This window comes from Lethenteron reissneri, chromosome 55 (genome assembly GCF_015708825.2).
Source record: "Lethenteron reissneri isolate LAM-NWPU_2019-01 chromosome 55, ASM1570882v1, whole genome shotgun sequence".
NCBI lineage: Eukaryota > Metazoa > Chordata > Hyperoartia > Petromyzontiformes > Petromyzontidae > Lethenteron > Lethenteron reissneri.
This window is the reverse complement of record NC_083833.1, coordinates 324,603-343,593: the sequence shown is the minus strand read 5'-3', so window position 1 is coordinate 343,593 and position 18,991 is coordinate 324,603. Positions and strand designations below refer to the sequence as shown.

At 53.3% G+C, this 18,991-nt stretch overlaps 1 protein-coding gene across 3 annotated transcripts in view; it reads right to left on the bottom strand.

The window, feature by feature from the left end:
* LOC133356632 (voltage-dependent calcium channel subunit alpha-2/delta-3-like) overlaps positions 1-18,991 on the bottom strand; it is a 148,985-nt gene that overhangs the window by 8,514 nt on the left and 121,480 nt on the right. The window contains exons 31-39 of one of the 3 annotated variants that reach the window (XM_061574254.1): positions 18,783-18,845; positions 18,200-18,270; positions 17,398-17,479; positions 12,448-12,500; positions 10,653-10,708; positions 10,158-10,178; positions 4,030-4,147; positions 2,889-3,006; positions 356-433 (exon numbers count right to left, since the gene is read on the bottom strand). In XM_061574254.1, coding sequence (XP_061430238.1) covers positions 356-433; positions 2,889-3,006; positions 4,030-4,147; positions 10,158-10,178; positions 10,653-10,708; positions 12,448-12,500; positions 17,398-17,479; positions 18,200-18,270; positions 18,783-18,845 — 660 coding nt within the window. Of the gene's footprint in view, positions 1-355; positions 434-2,888; positions 3,007-4,029; positions 4,148-10,157; positions 10,179-10,652; positions 10,709-12,447; positions 12,501-17,397; positions 17,480-18,199; positions 18,271-18,782; positions 18,846-18,991 lie in introns of those variants that run through there. The other 2 variants (XM_061574253.1, XM_061574255.1) reach the window with 2 other exon arrangements.

Here is an 18,991-nt window from a genome sequence, read left to right as displayed (position 1 = left end):
TGGGGGGCAGTGTTAGGGCATGGGGGGCAGGGTGGTGGAGCACACCGATCGCGAGTTACCCATGGCACAAGTGTAGCCTGGGTTCAACTCCCGACGAGGATGCCACCCTGTGTGGAGTTGGCATGGATCTGTCCCCTGTTATGCAGAGTGTGAGTGAGTGAATGAGGGATAGGGTGAGAGAGTGAATGAGTGAGCAAGTGAGAGAGAGAATGAGTGAGTGAGTGAATGAGTGAGAGGGTAAATGAGTGTGGTTAGTGAGTGGGAGAGTGGATGAGTGAATGGGTGAGTGCGTGAGAGAGTGAGTGAGTGAGAGAGTGAGTGAGTGAATGAGTGAGTGAATGAGTGAGTGAGCGACCTCCGAGTGGAAGGCGTAGCATTGGTCCGGCCTCCGTCTCAGCTTCTGCGAGCGGAGCCTCTCACAGCGACTCGACTCGTTCTGTGCGTAGGCCGTCAGGGAACGCTCAACGTGGACGACACGGGGACACACGGACATGGGGACACGGGGAGACACGGGGACATGTGGACATGGGGACACAGTGACACAGTGACACAGTGAAACATTGACACAGTGACACAGTGACACAGTGACACAGTGAAACATTGATACAGTGACACAGTGAAACATTGACACAGTGACACAGTGAAACATTGACACAGTGAAACATTGATACAGTGACACAGTGAAACATTGACACAGTGACACAGTGACACAGTGAAACATTGACACAGTGACACAGTGAAACATTGATACAGTGACACAGTGAAACATTGACACAGTGACACAGTGAAACATTGACACAGTCAAACATTGATACAGTGACACAGTGAAACATTGACACAGTGAAACATTGACACAGTGAAACATTGACACAGTGACACAGTGAAACATTGACACAGTGAAACAGTGACACAGTGAAACATTGACACAGTGAAACATTGATACAGTGACACAGTGAAACATTGACACAGTGACACAGTGAAACATTGACACAGTGAAACATTGACACAGTGACACAGTGAAACATTGATACAGTGACACAGTGAAACATTGATACAGTGACGCATTGATACAGTGACACAGTGAAACATTGACACAGTGAAACATTGACACAGTGAAACATTGACACAGTGACACAGTGAAACATTGACACAGTGAAACAGTGACACAGTGAAACATTGACACAGTGAAACATTGATACAGTGACACAGTGAAACATTGACACAGTGAAACAGTGACACAGTGAAACATTGACACAGTGAAACATTGACACAGTGAAACATTGACACAGTGACACAGTGACACAGTGAAACATTGACACAGTGACACAGTGACACAGTGAAACATTGACACAGTGAAACATTGACACAGTGACACAGTGAAACATTGACACAGTGACACAGTGAAACATTGACACAGTGACACAGTGAAACATTGACACAGTGAAACATTGACACAGTGAAACATTGACACAGTGACACAGTGAAACATTGACACAGTGACACAGTGAAACCTTGATACAGTGACACAGTGAAACATTGATACAGTGACACAGTGAAACATTGACACAGTGACAAAGTGAAACATTGATACAGTGACACAGTGACACATTGACACAGTGACACAGTGAAACATTGACACAGTGACACAGTGAAACATTGACACAGTGACACAGTGACACATTGATACAGTGACACAGTGAAACATTGACACAGTGACACAGTGAAACATTGATACAGTGACACAGTGACACATTGATACAGTGACACAGTGAAACATTGACACAGTGAAACAGTGAAACATTGACACAGTGACACAGTGAAACATTGATACAGTGACACAGTGAAACATTGACACAGTGACACAGTGAAACATTGACACAGTGACACAGTGAAACATTGACACAGTGACAAAGTGAAACATTGACACAGTGACACAGTGAAACATTGACACAGTGAAACAGTGAAACATTGACACAGTGACAAAGTGAAACATTGATACAGTGACACAGTGAAACATTGACACAGTCACACAGTGAAACATTGACACAGTGACACAGTGAAACATTGACACAGTGACACAGTGAAACATTGACACAGTGACACAGTGAAACATTGACACAGTGACACAGTGAAACATTGATACAGTGACACAGTGACACATTGATACAGTGACACAGTGAAACATTGACACAGTGACAAAGTGAAACATTGATACAGTGACACAGTGACACATTGATACAGTGACACAGTGAAACGTTGACACAGTGACACAGTGAAACATTGACACAGTGACACAGTGAAACATTGACACAGTGACACAGTGAAACATTGACACAGTGACACAGTGAAACATTGACAGTGACACAGTGAAACATTGACACAGTAACACATGTATACAGTGACACAGTGACACAGTGAAACATTGACACAGTGACACATGTATACAGTGACACAGTGAAACATTGATACAGTGACACAGTGAAACATTGACAGTGACGCATTGATACAGTGACACAGTGAAACATTGACACAGTGAAATATTGATACAGTGACACAGTGAAACAGTGACACAGTGAAACATTGATACAGTGACACAGTGAAACATTGACACAGTGACACAGTGAAACATTGACAGTGACACATTGATACAGTGACACAGTGAAACATTGACACAGTGACACAGTGAAACATTGACACAGTGACACAGTGAAACATTGACACAGTGACACAGTGAAACATTGACACAGTGACACAGTGAAACATTGATACAGTGACACAGTGAAATATTGATACAGTGATACAGTGACACAGTGAAACATTGATACAGTGACACGGGGACATGGGGACACGGGTACATGGGGGCAGGGGCCTGCGAGCGGCTGAGAGAGGATATGCTTTATCTCGACCGGGTGCAGGCCCATCCTGAACATGTTGTCACAGCGGCACTCCGTGTCCACCACGAGCAGCAGCAGGTTACTGCCGGGCACCTGCTGGATCACAAACATCCTGACACCCACACACACACAAAGACACGCAGCCAAAGGTCCCCCGTGTAGCCTTAACAGACTGTTGGGGCAATAAGTGATCGAATGAGTGAAATAATAAGTGAACAAACGAGTGAACGAGTGAGCCAACGAGTAAATGAAGGAGTAAAAGTGCGAGCAAGTGAATGAGCGAATGCATGAAGAAGCGGGAGGGCGAGTGAGCGAATGAGTGAATGGGTGAGCGAGTGAGCGAATGAGTGAATGGGCGAGCGAGTGCAGCAAATGAGTGAATGGGCGAGCGAGTGAGCGAATGGGCGAGTGAGTGAGCGAATGAGTGAATGGGCGAGCGGGTGAACGAATGAGCGAATGGGCGAGTGAGTGAGTGAATGAGTGAATGGGCGAGCGGGTGAACGAATGAGTGAATGGGCGAGTGAGTGAGCGAATGAGTGAATGGGCGAGCGGGTGAGCGAAAGAGTGAATGGGCGAGCGAATGAGTGAATGGGCGAGCGGGTGAGCGAATGAGCGGACGGGCGAGGGAGCGAATCAGTGAAAGAGCCAGCGTGTGAGAGAAAGTGAATGAGCGAATGAATGAACGAGCAAATGAGCGAAGAAGTGGGTGGGCGAACGGGTGGGCAAGAGAGGGAGCAAATGAGTGAATGGGTTAGCGGGCGAATGAGCGAATGAAGGAACGAGCAAGTGAGCGAGCGAATGAGGGAACAAGCGGTAGGCGAGCGGACGGCCGAGCGAGCGAGAGAATGAGTGAATGGGCGAGTAAGCGGATGGCCGAGCAAGCGAGTGAGTGAGCGAGTGAGTGAATGGGTGAGCGGGTGGCCGAGCGAGCGAGCGAGTGAGCAAATTAGTGAATGGGCGAGTAAGCGGACGGCCGAGCGAGCGAGCGAGTGGGTGGGCGAGCGAGCGAGTGGGCGGGCGAGCGGGTAGCCGAGTGATTCAACGAATGAGTGAACGGGCAAGCAGGCAGGTGCGCGAGCAAATGATTGAAGGGGCAGGCGACTGAGCGGACAAGCAGGCGGGCGGGCCTCCCCACCTCTCACAGTCGCCGCAGTCGATGGCGCCGCTGTTCTCCTTGAGCGTGGGCGCTGCGCTGAACGCCGGGTACTGCTTGTGGCACGGCTGCAGCAGGTCCTGCCGGCGCACCTTCTGGGCTGAGCGCCCGTCCCAGTGCCCCGGCGATCAGTCGTCCATCGCGCGTCGATTACGTATTGATCCAGTATTGATACATCGTCCATCCAGTATTGATCCAGCGTCGATCCAGTGTCGATTCAACGTCGATCAAGTATTGATGCAATAATAATCCAGCATTGATCCAGTATTGATCGAGCAATAATCCAGCGTTGATCCAGTATTGTGACAGAATGAAAAAGAAAACACTCAAAATTAAGATGGCAATCATTACGACCGTGATTATTGCCGTTACCGCAACCACCACCACTAACACCACCACCACGTGACACTCAGTGCCATTCGCTCCGTGTGCCACTCGGTACCACTCGGTGCTGCTCAGTGACTCGAGGGCACATGTTGCCCTCCTGCCCCACTGCACCATCATGTCGTGTTCGTTTACATCCAGACATAGCACCTCCCGCGATCGTGAGGACACAGCGGCGTGGTACACACTGATCGCCCATTCCAGCCTTAACAGTAGTGCTGCTTGTTGCTGGCTGCTTGGCGTTGTGAGCTCAGCGCCCACTGTGGTTTAAACAAAGAAAGGAAGACAAATGGTTTGGGTGAGGGAGGCGGGATACGGAATGCGATGGGTGGGATGGGCAGTTGGTTGGGTGAGCGGTGAGCTCTGGTAGCGAGTAGTGGTGTGTGTGTGTGTGTGTCTGTGTGTGTCTGTGTGTGTGTGTGTCTGTGTGTGTGTCTGTGTGTGTCTGTGTGTGTGTGTCTGCGTGTGTGTCTGTGTGTGTGTCTGTGTGTGTCTGTGTGTGTGTCTTTGTGTGTCTGTGTGTGTGTCTGTGTGTGTGTCTGTGTGTGTGTCTGTGTCCGGCAAAACAACCTCCTACCTCCTCGCGGTGCCGGACGGGCAACACTGTCGTGGGCAGTGCTGTGGGGGGAGGGCCAATGCCCATTGGCCTCTCCCCTCATGGCGTCTGTGACCACCACAGTGGCTAAACGGGGGCTCTGGACGGGTGTGAGGGGCTGGTAACCCCTCCACCTTCAATTAACCACCACTAAACCACGAATTAAACATAAACCTGTAACAAATAAGCTTGTGCCGGAGGCCCCGGGGGGTCAGGCTTTTATGACGTCTCCTGGCCAAACCCCATTTGGCGGAGCCAGGAGATTGAATTTTCACCCTCGGGGCTCCTCCAGAAACAACAAAAAACCATTGCGGATGGCCACGTGGAATGTTCGAACGCTCACTGCGGAGGAGAGGCTGCCACTCCTCTGTCGGGAGCTGGACCGGTACCGCCTGGATCTCTGTGGCATTCAGGAGGTCCGGTGGACCGGTTCTGGCTCCTGCCACCATGAGGGGTGGACAGTCCTCTACTCGGGGCAGGAGACTGCCAAACAACAGGGTGTGGCTCTTCTTCTGAACAAAAGAATGAAGGGGGCGTGGGAGTGTGGCGGTGAGGTGTGGGAAGCTGTAAGCCCCAGGATACTTTGGGCTCGCCTTCCCATCAACCAGAGGCGATGAGTGGTGGTCGTGGTTACTTATGCCCCCACCGAAGACGAACATCCGTGGAGGGATGCAGGCAAAGCCGATGAGTCAGACTCTTTCTATGACCTCCTGTCACAGGTGCTGGCTAAAGTGGCCACTCGGGACAGAGTCATCTTGTTGGGTGACTTCAATGCCCGAGTTGGTCATGATGCTGGTACCTGGTCTGGAGTGATTGGAAGGCATGGGCCAGATCAGCTCAATAATAACGGTAGGAGGCTGCTAGATTTTTGTGCAGCCCATGGGCTTGTAATTACCAACACGCTCTTCCGGCATCGGCGCATCCACACAACATCATGGATACATGCCGGGTCCAAGCAAGAACATCTGCTGGACTACATAGTGACGGACCAGGGGATGCGAACCCATGTCCTTGACACCAGGACCTACCGTGGAGCTGATCTGTCCTCTGACCATCGACTAGTCATCTGTAAGATACGCCTGCCTTTCTTCCACTCCGGTGGTGGGTGTACACCCAGGATCCCATTCCAACCAAAAGTGGCCTGGTCTCAGTTAGCTGATGAAAGTTGCAAGCGAGAATTTCATCATCGCTTGCAGCTGGGGTTGGCATCGTCCCCCACTCCACCTGATGTCGAGGGGAAATGGGCGAGGTTTAAGACTGTGACTCATGCAGCTGCAATGGCTGCTTTGGGTACGCAGTCCAGACCTCCCCAGAAACCCTGGCTGACAGAGGAGGTGTTCAGGTTAATTGAGAAAAAGCGTCAGGCCCACTCTCATCGCCTACAGCATCCCACGTCAGAGAATGAGGAGGTTTACCGCAGCCTTCGCTCGGAAGTTCGGAGAGCCGTAAGGCGCTGTAAGGATGGGTGGTGGTCGCGGGTTGCTGAGGAGATGGAGTCTGCCTCAGTGGCCCGTGATCACAAATCACTATTTAACTCCATCAAAAAAGTAACCTGCAGCGCCACACCTATTACCATCATTAGAGGAAAAAACGGTGATCCAATCTCCGACCCCCAGGAACAGGTTTGCAGATTTGCTGAGCATTTCTGTGAGGTCCTGGGGGAGGGAAATTCTCTCAGCCAGGAAAACATCATGGCACAAAGTGGTGATAACCCTGCTGAGGCGGCGGTGCCTCAAATATTGGAAGAGGTCACCCCCTGTGAGTGGCTGGCTGAGGTGCCAGCTGTTGAGGAAGTACTGAGGGCGATCCGGAGTCTGAGACCAGGAAAGGCATCGGGCAGAGATGATCTCCCAAGCGAAATGCTGAGGGAGGGTGGCGTTTGTGCACAGACTGCCCTATATGACATCATAACAACAGTCTGGACCACTGGACGGGTTCCGCAGGACTGGAAGGATGCCCTGGTGGTTCCCCTCTTTAAGAAGGGGGACCGTACCGACTGTAACAACTACAGGGGCATCTCACTCCTCAGTGTGCCGGGTAAGGTCCTGGCAAGGATTATTCAACATCGCCTTGCTAGGCACGCTGAGGAGAGGCTTGCGGAGCCCCAATGCGGTTTCAGGAAAGGGCGGTCCTGCACAGATGCCATATTTTCTGTCCGTCTGCTACAGCAGAGGTGTAGGGAATTCCAAAACGACCTACATCTCTGCTTTATTGACCTGGTCAAGGCCTATGATACCATCAGTAGGACTGGGCTCTGGGTTGTTCTTCGTGCTTTCGGAGTCCCTGACCCTCTGCTCACGATCATTAAGGACCTTCATGATGGTGAGCGGGCCCGGGTAAAACTACGTGGCCGGGAGTCTGAGCCTTTCCCTGTACACCTTGGGGTGCGACAGGGATGTCCTCTGGCTCCCACATTATTTAACATCTATTTTGACCGCGTAGTTCGTGAAGCCTTCAATAGCTGTACCGGGGGAATTTCCATTTGGTACAGATATAATGGGAGGCTGATCGACGCCCGGGTGCGATCAAGGGATGGCTCCCTATTGGTCAACCACGTTATGTATGCCGATGATTTGGTAATAGCTGCTCATTCAGAAGAGGAGTTGGAGGCGCTGCTGCTGAGACTGGAGCGTGCCACTAAGAGGTGGGGCCTTACCATCAGCCCCACCAAAACTAAGCACCTGCCTGGGTATTTTGTACCATCGGACACTCCACCCCCACAACTCCCAATTGGTGATGGGGCAGTTGTGGAGAGAGTGGAGAGTTTCCCATACCTGGGCAGTGTGCTTATGACCGGCTCCAGTCTATCAGCAGAGGTCTCACTCCGAATCAGTCGAGCGGCAATATCTTTTCATCGGTTGCGTAACGCTGTGTGGAAGCTACCTGGTCTGTCGCTCCGCACGAAGCTTCAGGTCTTCTCGGCCACGGTCATTCCCTCCCTTCTCTACGCTTGCGAGACGTGGACCCCCCTGGTGGAGCATCTTCGCCGGTTAGAAACATTTAGGCTGGCCTGCCTACGATCCATCCTGGGTTTAACCAGGCTGGATTGTGTGAGGAGCTCACAAATCCTTGAAAGATCTGGGCAAAGTCCCATCAGTGAGCTCCTCCGGCAGGCAAGGCTGCGTTGGCTGGGTCATGTAGCCCGCATGCCCAGCCACCGCATGCCTAAACAGCTTTTGTTCGGCCGGATCGAGGGGGCTAGACGGGCGCGGCACGGGCTGGAGAAGAGATGGAGTGATGTGGTACAGGAGGACGTGGAGCTGAGTGGACTTGCCGATGACTGGTACCAGCGGTGTCAAGATCGGCCTCTGTGGAGGAGGCTCGTGAAGGAAGCTACTGGGCAGTTGGAGGCAGTCGCCCTCCAACAACAACGGAGGGCGGAGGAGCGACGCTCACAACAACGAGCGGAGCGCCGGGTGGCTAAAGCACAGCAAGTTGGCACAGTAGGGGGCACAGGTGGTGCATCAGCCAGTCATCTCGGTCATCTCGGTCAGTCGACCCGTGGCACCTGGGTCTGCCCCGTGACCTCCTGCCAGCGGGCTTTCGACACTTCACGTGGCCTCAAGGTGCACTTGGCCTGGCACAAGCATCGTGGTGACGTCACCGCCACTTAGTGGCGAATGGCGGTTGTTGTTGTTGTTGTTGTGTCTGTGTGTGTGTGTGTCTGTGTGTGTGTCTTTGTGTGTCTGTGTGTGTGTCTGTGTGTGTGTCTGTGTGTGTATCTGTGTGTCTGTGTGTCTGTGTGTGTGTCTGTGTGTGTGTCTGTGTGTGTGTCTGTCTGTGTGTGTCTGTGTGTGTGTCTGTGTGTGTGTCTGCGTGTCTCTTCAGGCTACAGCAGAGATGTCTGCGTGTTGCCGTGTGTGTGCTTGTCTGTGTGGGGAGCAGGTGGTGTAGCGGTTGACGCGTTGTGCTACGAACCCGGCGACTCAAGTTTGATTCCTGCTCATGGCCAACACCAGTGATGGATTATCTGAAACGGTTCGGGACCTCCCTTAGTTCGACTCGGCCTAAAATTGGTACCTGGTGCGGTAAGCATTGCCACTGGGGAGACAAAGGCGGATGTGCGTTGCGTTGGCCACCCACCCCATCGTGTGCCGTACCGTTCTTCATAGTTTCTCGCTAACAGCACTTGCCCAAACAGTATTTAAGGCTATACGGGGGATCTTTGTCTGTGTGGTGATGAAGCAGTTGTGGGGAGAGTGAAGAGTTTCCCGTACCTGGGCAGTGTGCTTAGGACCAACTCCAGTTTGACAGCGGAAGTCTCACTCAGAATCAGCCGAGCGGCATTATCTTTTCATTGGCTGTGTAACGCTGTGTGGAAGCTACCTGGTCTGTCGCTCCACACGAAGCTCCGGGTCTTCTCGGCCACAGTCATGCCCTCCCTTCTCTACGCTTGTCAAACATGGACCTTTATAATGAAACATCTGTGCGGGTAGAAATATTTAGACTGGCCTGCCTACGATCCAGCCTGGTTTTAACCAGGCTGGATTGTGTGAGGAGCTCACAGATCCTTGAAAAATCGGGACACATTCCCATCAGTGAGCTCCCCTGGAGGGCAAGACTGCGTTGGCTTGAACATGTAGCCCGCATGCCCAGCCACCCTATACCCAAAGCAGCTTCTGTTTGGATATAGGGCGCTAAACAGGCACGATAGGGCTACAGAAGAGATGGACTGATGCAATACAGGAGGATTTGGAGCTGAGTGGACTTGCCGAAGACTGGTACCAGCGGTGTCAAGATCAGCCTCTATGGAGGAGGCTCGTGATGACGCTACTGGGCAGTTTGAGGCAGCTGCCCTCCAACAACAACAGAGGGTGGAGGAGCGACCCTCACAACAACGAGTGGAGCGCCGGGTGGCTAAAGCACAGCAAGTTGACACAATAGGGGTTACAGTTGGTGCATCTTTCAGTCATTTCAATCAGTCAACCCATGACACCTGGGTCTGTCCCGTGACCTCCTGCCAGCAGTGAGCCTTCAACACTTCGCGTGGCCTCAAAGTGCACCTGGCCTGGCACAAGCGCTGTGGTGACGTCACTTAGTGGTGAAGGGCGGTTAATGTTGTTGTGTATTTGTGTGCGTGTGTGTGTGCAGAGATGCGCACGCAGACTTGTGAGACGTGTCCGTTACTCACGGGAGTTGGAGAACTTTGCGGCTGGATGGAGGAGGGATGGGTGGAGGCGGAAGAGGAGTGAAATGGGATCAATGGGACACAGCAGAGACGCACGCCGGGAGGTTACAAGTGCAGCCGACACAGAAATGGGCAGGGCTGACGCAGCGGGACAGGCTCAGCACACATAGACAACGATCTCCCGTATAACCTGTAACAGACTGTTGGCGCAAGGTTGTTAGCGAACACCTATTAAGGCCGGCATGGTACACGAAGGGGTGGGTGGCCAGCACCAAGCCCGGCCGCCTTTGTCTCCCCAGTGGCGATGTTGACACACCGCACCAGATACTCGATTTGAGATTGAGTCGAGCACACAGACACCCCCCCGTATAAGAATAACAACAACCCGACGTGTCCTGACTTTTGGGCCACCCCGTGTATAAGTTCTCTTGGACGACAGCGCCGAGGCCCAACTGCGAACAAAGAGCTTCGTAGCTCATCGGATTCCGCGTGACGCACCTGTGGCGGCGTGCTCGGGACTCCACGGGCCTGACAGGGTGAACTCCAGCAGCAGCCTGCGGGGAGCGGAACACCGCCACTCGGTCAACCACAGCGGCGGTGGTGGTGGTGGTGAAGGTGGTGGTGGTGATGGTGGTGGTGATGGTGGTGGTGGGGGTGTTGATGGTGGTGGTGAAGGTGATGATGATAGTGGAGATGATGGTGGTAATGGTGGTGGTGGTGATGATGGTGGTGATGAGAGCACTTTATGTAACATAGCTTCGACATGTGCAACACAAGTGCAGTGATTTAGATGGCCAGGGGCGTTGTGCAAGTGCCTAAAAATGAGTGCGGGCGCCACGGTGGCTAGGAGATGTTAACAACCTTGAGTCTATGGGCAGTGTTTAGTCTATGTGTAGTGCTGAGTCTATGGGTAGTGCTGAGTCTATGGGTAGTGTTGAGTCTATGGGCAGTGTTGAGTCTATGTGTAGTGTTGAGTCTATGGGCAGTGTTGAGTCTATGGGTAGTGCTGAGTCTATGGGTAGTGTTGAGTCTATTGGCAGTGTTGAGTCTATGGGCAGTGTTGAGTCTATTGGCAGTGTTGAGTCTATGGGTAGTGCTGAGTCTATGGGCAGTGTTGAGTCTATGGGTAGTGCTGAGTCTATGGGCAGTGTTGAGTCTATGGGTAGTGTTGAGTCTATGGGTAGTGCTGAGTCTATGGGTAGTGCTGAGTCTATGGGTAGTGTTGAGTCTATGGGCAGTGTTGAGTCTATGGGTAGTGCTGAGTCTATGGGTAGTGTTGAGTCTATTGGTAGTGCTGAGTCTATGGGCAGTGTTGAGTCTATTGGCAGTGTTGAGTCTATGGGTAGTGCTGAGTCTATGGGCAGTGTTGAGTCTATGGGTAGTGCTGAGTCTATGGGCAGTGTTGAGTCTATGGGCAGTGTTGAGTCTATGGGTAGTGCTGAGTCTATGGGTAGTGCCGAGTCTATGGGCAGTGTTGAGTCTATGGGCAGTGTTGAGTCTATGGGCAGTGTTGAGTCTATGGGTAGTGTTGAGTCTATGGGCAGTGTTGAGTCTATGGGTAGTGCTGAGTCTATGGGTAGTGTTGAGTCTATTGGCAGTGCTGAGTCAATGGGCAGTGCTGAGTCTATGGGCAATGTTGAGTCTATGGGCAATGTTGAGTCTATGGGCAGTGTTGAGTCTATTGGCAGTGCTGAGTCTATGGGCAGTGCTGCGTCTATGGGCAATGTTGAGTCTATGGGTAGTGTTGAGTCTATGTGCAGTATTTAGTCTATGGGCAGTGTTGAGTCTATGGGCAGTGTTGAGTCTATTGGCAGTGCTGAGTCTATTGGCAGTGCTGAGTCTATGGGTAGTGTTGAGTCTATGGGCAGTGTTGAGTCTATGGGTAGTGTTGAGTCTATGGGCAGTGCTGAGTTAATGGGGAGTGTTGAGTCTATGGGTAGTGCTGAGTCTATGGGCAGTGTTGAGTCTATGGGCAGTGCTGAGTCTATGCTTCAGTGTTGAGTCTATGGGGAGTGTTGAGTCTATGGGCAGTGTTGAGTCTATGAGGAGTGGTGAGTCTATGACAGTGTGGAGTCTATGGGCAGTGTAGAGTCTACAGGTGGTGTTGAGTCTATGGGTGGTGTTGAGATGGTGTTGAGATGGTGGTGATGACGATGGTGATCATGGTGATGATAACGATGATTGTGATCATGGTGATGATGATTATCATGATGATGGTGATGGTAATGATGGCAGCAATGATTATGATGATGATTATCATGATGATGATGATGGTAATGATGATGACACTCACATGGTGAGCTCTGTGATGAGCCACTTGACCAACGCCGAGAGAGACTGATAGGGCTGCAGACTCGCACAGACACAAAGACAAAGATCCCCACGTGTAGCCTGGACAGACTGCTGGGGCAAGTGCTGCGAGCGAGAAGCGCCGATGAAGGCCGGCACGGCACACGAGGAGGTCGGTGGCCAGGACCGCGGCTGGCCGCCTTTGTCTCTCCAGTAGCGATGTTTACACATAGCACCAGGTACTCTATTTGAGGCTGAGTCGATCTAAGGGAGGCCTAGGACCGCTTCAGATAATCGTCACTGGTGTTGGGCACTAACTGCTACACTACCGCTCCCCATGATACACACACACACTCACACATACACACACTCACACACTCACACACACACACACTCACTCATACACACACTCACTCATACAACAACAACAACAACAACCGCCATTCGCCACTAAGTGGCGGTGACGTCACCACGATGCTTGTGCCAGGCCAAGTGCACCTTGAGGCCACGTGAAGTGTCGAAAGCCCGCTGGCAGGAGGTCATGGGGCAGACCCAGGTGCCACGGGTCGACTGACCGAGATGACCGAGATGACTGGCTGATGCACCACCTGTGCCCCCTACTGTGCCAACTTGCTGTGCTTTAGCCACCCGGCGCTCCGCTCGTTGTTGTGAGCGTCGCTCCTCCGCCCTCCGTTGTTGTTGGAGGGCGACTGCCTCCAACTGCCCAGTAGCGTCCTTCACGAGCCTCCTCCACTGAGGCCGATCTTGACACCGCTGGTACCAGTCATCGGCAAGTCCACTCAGCTCCACGTCCTCCTGTACCACATCACTCCATCTCTTCTCCAGCCCGTGCCGCGCCCGTCTAGCCCCCTCGATCCGGCCGAACAAAAGCTGTTTAGGCATGCGGTGGCTGGGCATGCGGGCTACATGACCCAGCCAACGCAGCCTTGCCTGCCGGAGGAGCTCACTGATGGGACTTTGCCCAGATCTTTCAAGGATTTGTGAGCTCCTCACACAATCCAGCCTGGTTAAACCCAGGATGGATCGTAGGCAGGCCAGCCTAAATGTTTCCAACCGGCGAAGATGCTCCACCAGGGGGGTCCACGTCTCGCAAGCGTAGAGAAGGGAGGGAATGACCGTGGCCGAGAAGACCTGAAGCTTCGTGCGGAGCGACAGACCAGGTAGCTTCCACACAGCGTTACGCAACCGATGAAAAGATATTGCCGCTCGACTGATTCGGAGTGAGACCTCTGCTGATAGACTGGAGCCGGTCATAAGCACACTGCCCAGGTATGGGAAACTCTCCACTCTCTCCACAACTGCCCCATCACCAATTGGGAGTTGTGGGGGTGGAGTGTCCGATGGTACAAAATACCCAGGCAGGTGCTTAGTTTTGGTGGGGCTGATGGTAAGGCCCCACCTCTTAGTGGCACGCTCCAGTCTCAGCAGCAGCGTCTCCAACTCCTCCTCTGAGTGAGCAGCTATTACCAAATCATCGGCATACATAACGTGGTTGACCAATAGGGAGCCATCCCTTGATCGCACCCGGGCGTCGATCAGCCTCCCATTATATCTGTACCAAATGGAAATTCCCCCGGTACAGCTATTGAAGGCTTCACGAACTACGCGGTCAAAATAGATGTTAAATAATGTGGGAGCCAGAGGACATCCCTGTCGCACCCCAAGGTGTACAGGGAAAGGCTCCGACTCCCGGCCACGTAGTTTTACCCGGGCCCGCTCACCATCATGAAGGTCCTTAATGATCGTGAGCAGAGGGTCAGGGACTCCGAAAGCACGAAGAACAACCCAGAGCCCAGGCCTACTGATGGTATCATAGGCCTTGACCAGGTCAATAAAGCAGAGATGTAGGTCTTTTTGGAATTCCCTACACCTCTGCTGTAGCAGACGGACAGAAAATATGGCATCTGTGCAGGACCGCCCTTTCCTGAAACCGCATTGGGGCTCCGCAAGCCTCTCCTCAGCGTGCCTAGCAAGGCGATGTTGAATAATCCTTGCCAGGACCTTACCCGGCACACTGAGGAGTGAGATGCCCCTGTAGTTGTTACAGTCGGTACGGTCCCCCTTCTTAAAGAGGGGAACCACCAGGGCATCCTTCCAGTCCTGCGGAACCCGTCCAGTGGTCCAGACTGTTGTTATGATGTCATATAGGGCAGTCTGTGCACAAACGCCACCCTCCCTCAGCATTTCGCTTGGGAGATCATCTCTGCCCGATGCCTTCCCTGGTCTCAGACTCCGGATCGCCCTCAGTACTTCCTCAACAGCTGGCACCTCAGCCAGCCACTCACAGGGGGTGACCTCTTCCAATATTTGAGGCACCGCAGCCTCAGCAGGGTTATCACCACTTTGTGCCATGATGTTTTCCTGGCTGAGAGAATTTCCCTCCCCCAGGACCTCACAGAAATGCTCAGCAAATCTGCAAACCTGTTCCTGGGGGTCGGAGATTGGATCACCGTTTTTTCCTCTAATGATGGTAATAGGTGTGGCGCTGCAGGTTACTTTTTTGATGGAGTTAAATAGTGATTTGTGATCACGGGCCACTGAGGCAGACTCCATCTCCTCAGCAACTCGCGACCACCACCCATCCTTACAGCGCCTTACGGCTCTCCGAACTTCTGAGCGAAGGCTGCGGTAAACCTCCTCATTCTCTGACGTGGGATGCTGTAGGCGATGAGAGTGGGCCTGACGCTTTTTCTCAATTAACCTGAACACCTCCTCTGTCAGCCAGGGTTTCTGGGGAGGTCTGGACCGCGTACCCAAAGCAGCCATTGCAGCTGCATGAGTCACAGTCTTAAACCTCGCCCATTTCCCCTCGACATCAGGTGGAGTGGGGGACGATGCCAACCCCAGCTGCAAGCGATGATGAAATTCTCGCTTGCAACTTTCATCAGCTAACTGAGACCAGGCCACTTTTGGTTGGAATGGGATCCTGGGTGTACACCCACCACCGGAGTGGAAGAAAGGCAGGCGCATCTTACAGATGACTAGTCGATGGTCAGAGGAGAGATCAGCTCCACGGTAGGTCCTGGTGTCAAGGACATGGGTTCGCATCCGCTGGTCCGTCACTATGTAGTCCAGCAGATGTTCTTGCTTGGACCCGGCATGTATCCATGATGTTGTGTGGATGCGCCGATGCCGGAAGAGCGTGTTGGTAATTACAAGCCCATGGGCTGCACAAAAATCTAGCAGCCTCCTACCGTTATTATTGAGCTGATCTGGCCCATGCCTTCCAATCACTCCAGACCAGGTATCAGCATCATGACCAACTCGGGCATTGAAGTCACCCAACAAGATGACTCTGTCCCGAGTGGCCACTTTAGCCAGCACCTGTGACAGGAGGTCATAGAAAGAGTCTGACTCATCGGCTTTGCCTGCATCCCTCCACGGATGTTCGTCTTCGGTGGGGGCATAAGTAACCACGACCACCACTCCTCGCCTCTGGTTGATGGGAAGGCGAGCCCAAAGTATCCTGGGGCTTACAGCTTCCCACACCTCACCGCCACGCTCCCACGCCCCCTTCATTCTTTTGTTCAGAAGAAGAGCCACACCCTGTTGTTTGGCAGTCTCCTGCCCCGAGTAGAGGACTGTCCACCCCTCATGGTGGCAGGAGCCAGAACCGGTCCACCGGACCTCCTGAATGCCACAGAGATCCAGGCGGTACCGGTCCAGCTCCCGACAGAGGAGTGGCAGCCTCTCCTCCGCAGTGAGCGTTCGAACATTCCACGTGGCCATCCGCAATGGTTTTTTGTTGTTTCTGGAGGAGCCCCGAGGGTGAAAATTCAATCTCCTGGCTCCGCCAAATGGGGTTTGGCCAGGAGACGTCATAAAAGCCTGACCCCCCGGGGCCTCCGGCACAAGCTTATTTGTTACAGGTTTATGTTTAATTCGTGGTTTAGTGGTGGTTAATTGAAGGTGGAGGGGTTACCAGCCCCTCACACCCGTCCAGAGCCCCCGTTTAGCCACTGTGGTGGTCACAGACGCCATGAGGGGAGAGGCCAATGGGCATTGGCCCTCCCCCCACAGCACTGCCCACGACAGTGTTGCCCGTCCGGCACCGCGAGGAGGTAGGAGGTTCACACTCACACACTCACATTTACACTCACACATACACACCTCACGCACACACACACTCACGCATACACACACTCACTCATACACACACATACCCTCACGCATACACACACTCACACACTCACACATACACACTCACACATACACACACTCACACACACCCTCACGCATACACACACCCTCACGCAGACACACACTCACGCATACACACACTCACGCATACACACTCACACCCTCACACATATACACACATGAGGTGGGGAGCAAGAGACCCAAAGGGTGGTGCTGCTGGTGTTGGTGGTTGTGCTGGTGGTTGTGCTTGTGCTGGTGGTGGTAGGGCTGGTGGTTGTGCTTGTGCTGGTGGTGGTTGTGCTGGTGGTTGTGCTGGTGGTGGTAGGGCTGGTGGTTGTGCTTGTGCTGGTGGTGGTAGGGCTGGTGGTTGTGCTTGTGCTGGTTGTGCTTGTGCTGGTGGTGGTTGTGCTGGTGGTACTAGTGCTGGTGGTTATGCTGGTTTGGAAAGTGCTGGTGGTTGCGGTAGTAGTGCTGGTGGTTGTAGTGGTTGTGGTAATGGTGGTTGCTGGTGGTTGTGGTAGTGCTGGTGGTGGTAGTGCTGGTGTTGGTAGTGCTGGTGGTGGTAGTGCTGGTGGTGGTGGGGTTGGTGGTGGTGCTGGTGGTTATGGTAGTGCTGGTGGTGGTTGTGCTGGTGGTGGTGTTGGTGGTGGTGATGATGGTAGTGCTGGTGGTGGTTGTGCTAGTGGTGGTAGTGCTGCTGGTGGTGGTGGTGGTTGTGGTAGTGCTGGTGGTGGTAGTGCTGGTGCTGGTGGTGGTTGTGGTGCTGCTGGTGGTGGTGGTTGTGGACGCTCACCGTGGGCACGCCGAGTCCCGCTCTGCTCGAGTGCGAGTCCGGCACGAGGCGGCACATGGCCTGGAAGTCGTAGAGCATCACCCTGCGGACACACGCACGCCCCGTCCCTCTGTGTGTCTGTCTCTGTGTGTCTGTCTCTGTGTGTCTGTCTCTGTGTGTCTGTCTCTGTGTGTCTGTCTCTTGTGTGTCTGTCTCTTGTGTGTCTGTCCTTCTGTGCATCCCTTCGTCCGGATGTCCGTCTGCCGCTGTTGATGCTGCTGCTGATGACGCTGATGCTGCTGCTGATGATGATGACACTGTTGATGTTGACGCTGCTGATGATGACTGCTGATGATGATGCTGATGATGACACTGCTGATGTTGACGTTGCTGATGATGCTACTAATAATGATGATACTGCTGATGATGATGCTGATGATGGTGATTCTGCTGCTGTTGACGATGACGCTGCTGATAATGATGACGCTGCTGCTGTTGATGATGATGACGGTGCTGATGATGATGATGACGCTGCTGATGATGACGCTGCTGATGACTGCCGATGATGACGCTGCTGCTGATGATGATGATGACGCTGCTGCTGATGATGACGATGCTGCCGATGATGATGATGCTGCTGATGACTGCTGATGATGATGACGCTGTTGATGATGATGACACTGCTGCTGATGATGATGACGCTGCTGATAACTGCTGATGATGACGATGCTGCCGATGATGATGACGCTGCTGATGATGATGACGATGCTGCCGATGATGGTGGTGGTGATGATGATGATGGTGATGTGATCGTCGTTCCTACCGCTGGAATATCCCCATGGTCACCAGCTTCTTCATCACGGTGCCGTCGACCTCCCCGAGGAATCGTCCCGTCTAACTCACAGGGGGGGGGGGGGGGTGGGGGGCAACAACAAACAAAGACAAAGATCCCCCGTGTAGGCCACACATACCGACGGGGCAAGTGCCACATAGCGAGTTGCAGCACCGTGGGGGTGGCCAGCACCACGCAGGGCCGCCTTTGTCTCCCCCAGTGGCGATGTTTCCGACGCGCCGCACCCGTTGCTCATTGGAGGAATCGAACTCCGGGCGGCGGGTTAGTAGCGGAGCGCGCTAACCGCTACGCCACCGCTCTCCTTGCACCACGGTGACAGGCACCCACGCGGCACGTGCCTCCGTATGTAAAGGACCGCAGAGCTTGGGCAACAGCGTTGGTGGCACCGCCCCCACCGCTGCTGCTGCTGCCGCTGCTGCTCTCGCCTGCGGCGGCGTGTTCACTGCTGCCGCTGCCGCTGCTGCTGCTGCTGGAGGGGTGCATCACGGCTCGACTCCCGACACCGACGGGTCGGAGGGGAAGGGGTGGAGCGGAGCAGCAGCGAGGGTCTCACCTCCTCGTACGACTTGGAGACCATGATGTAGCCGTTGTTGTCGATGAGGTAGCATCGGAGATTCTGGTGGGAAACGGCACGCAGCACCGCCATCGTCATCATCGTATACGTCGTCAAGACCATCATTGTCATCATCACCAGCATCATAGACACAACCATCGTCAACACACCCATCATCGTCAACACCACCATTATCAACACCACCAACA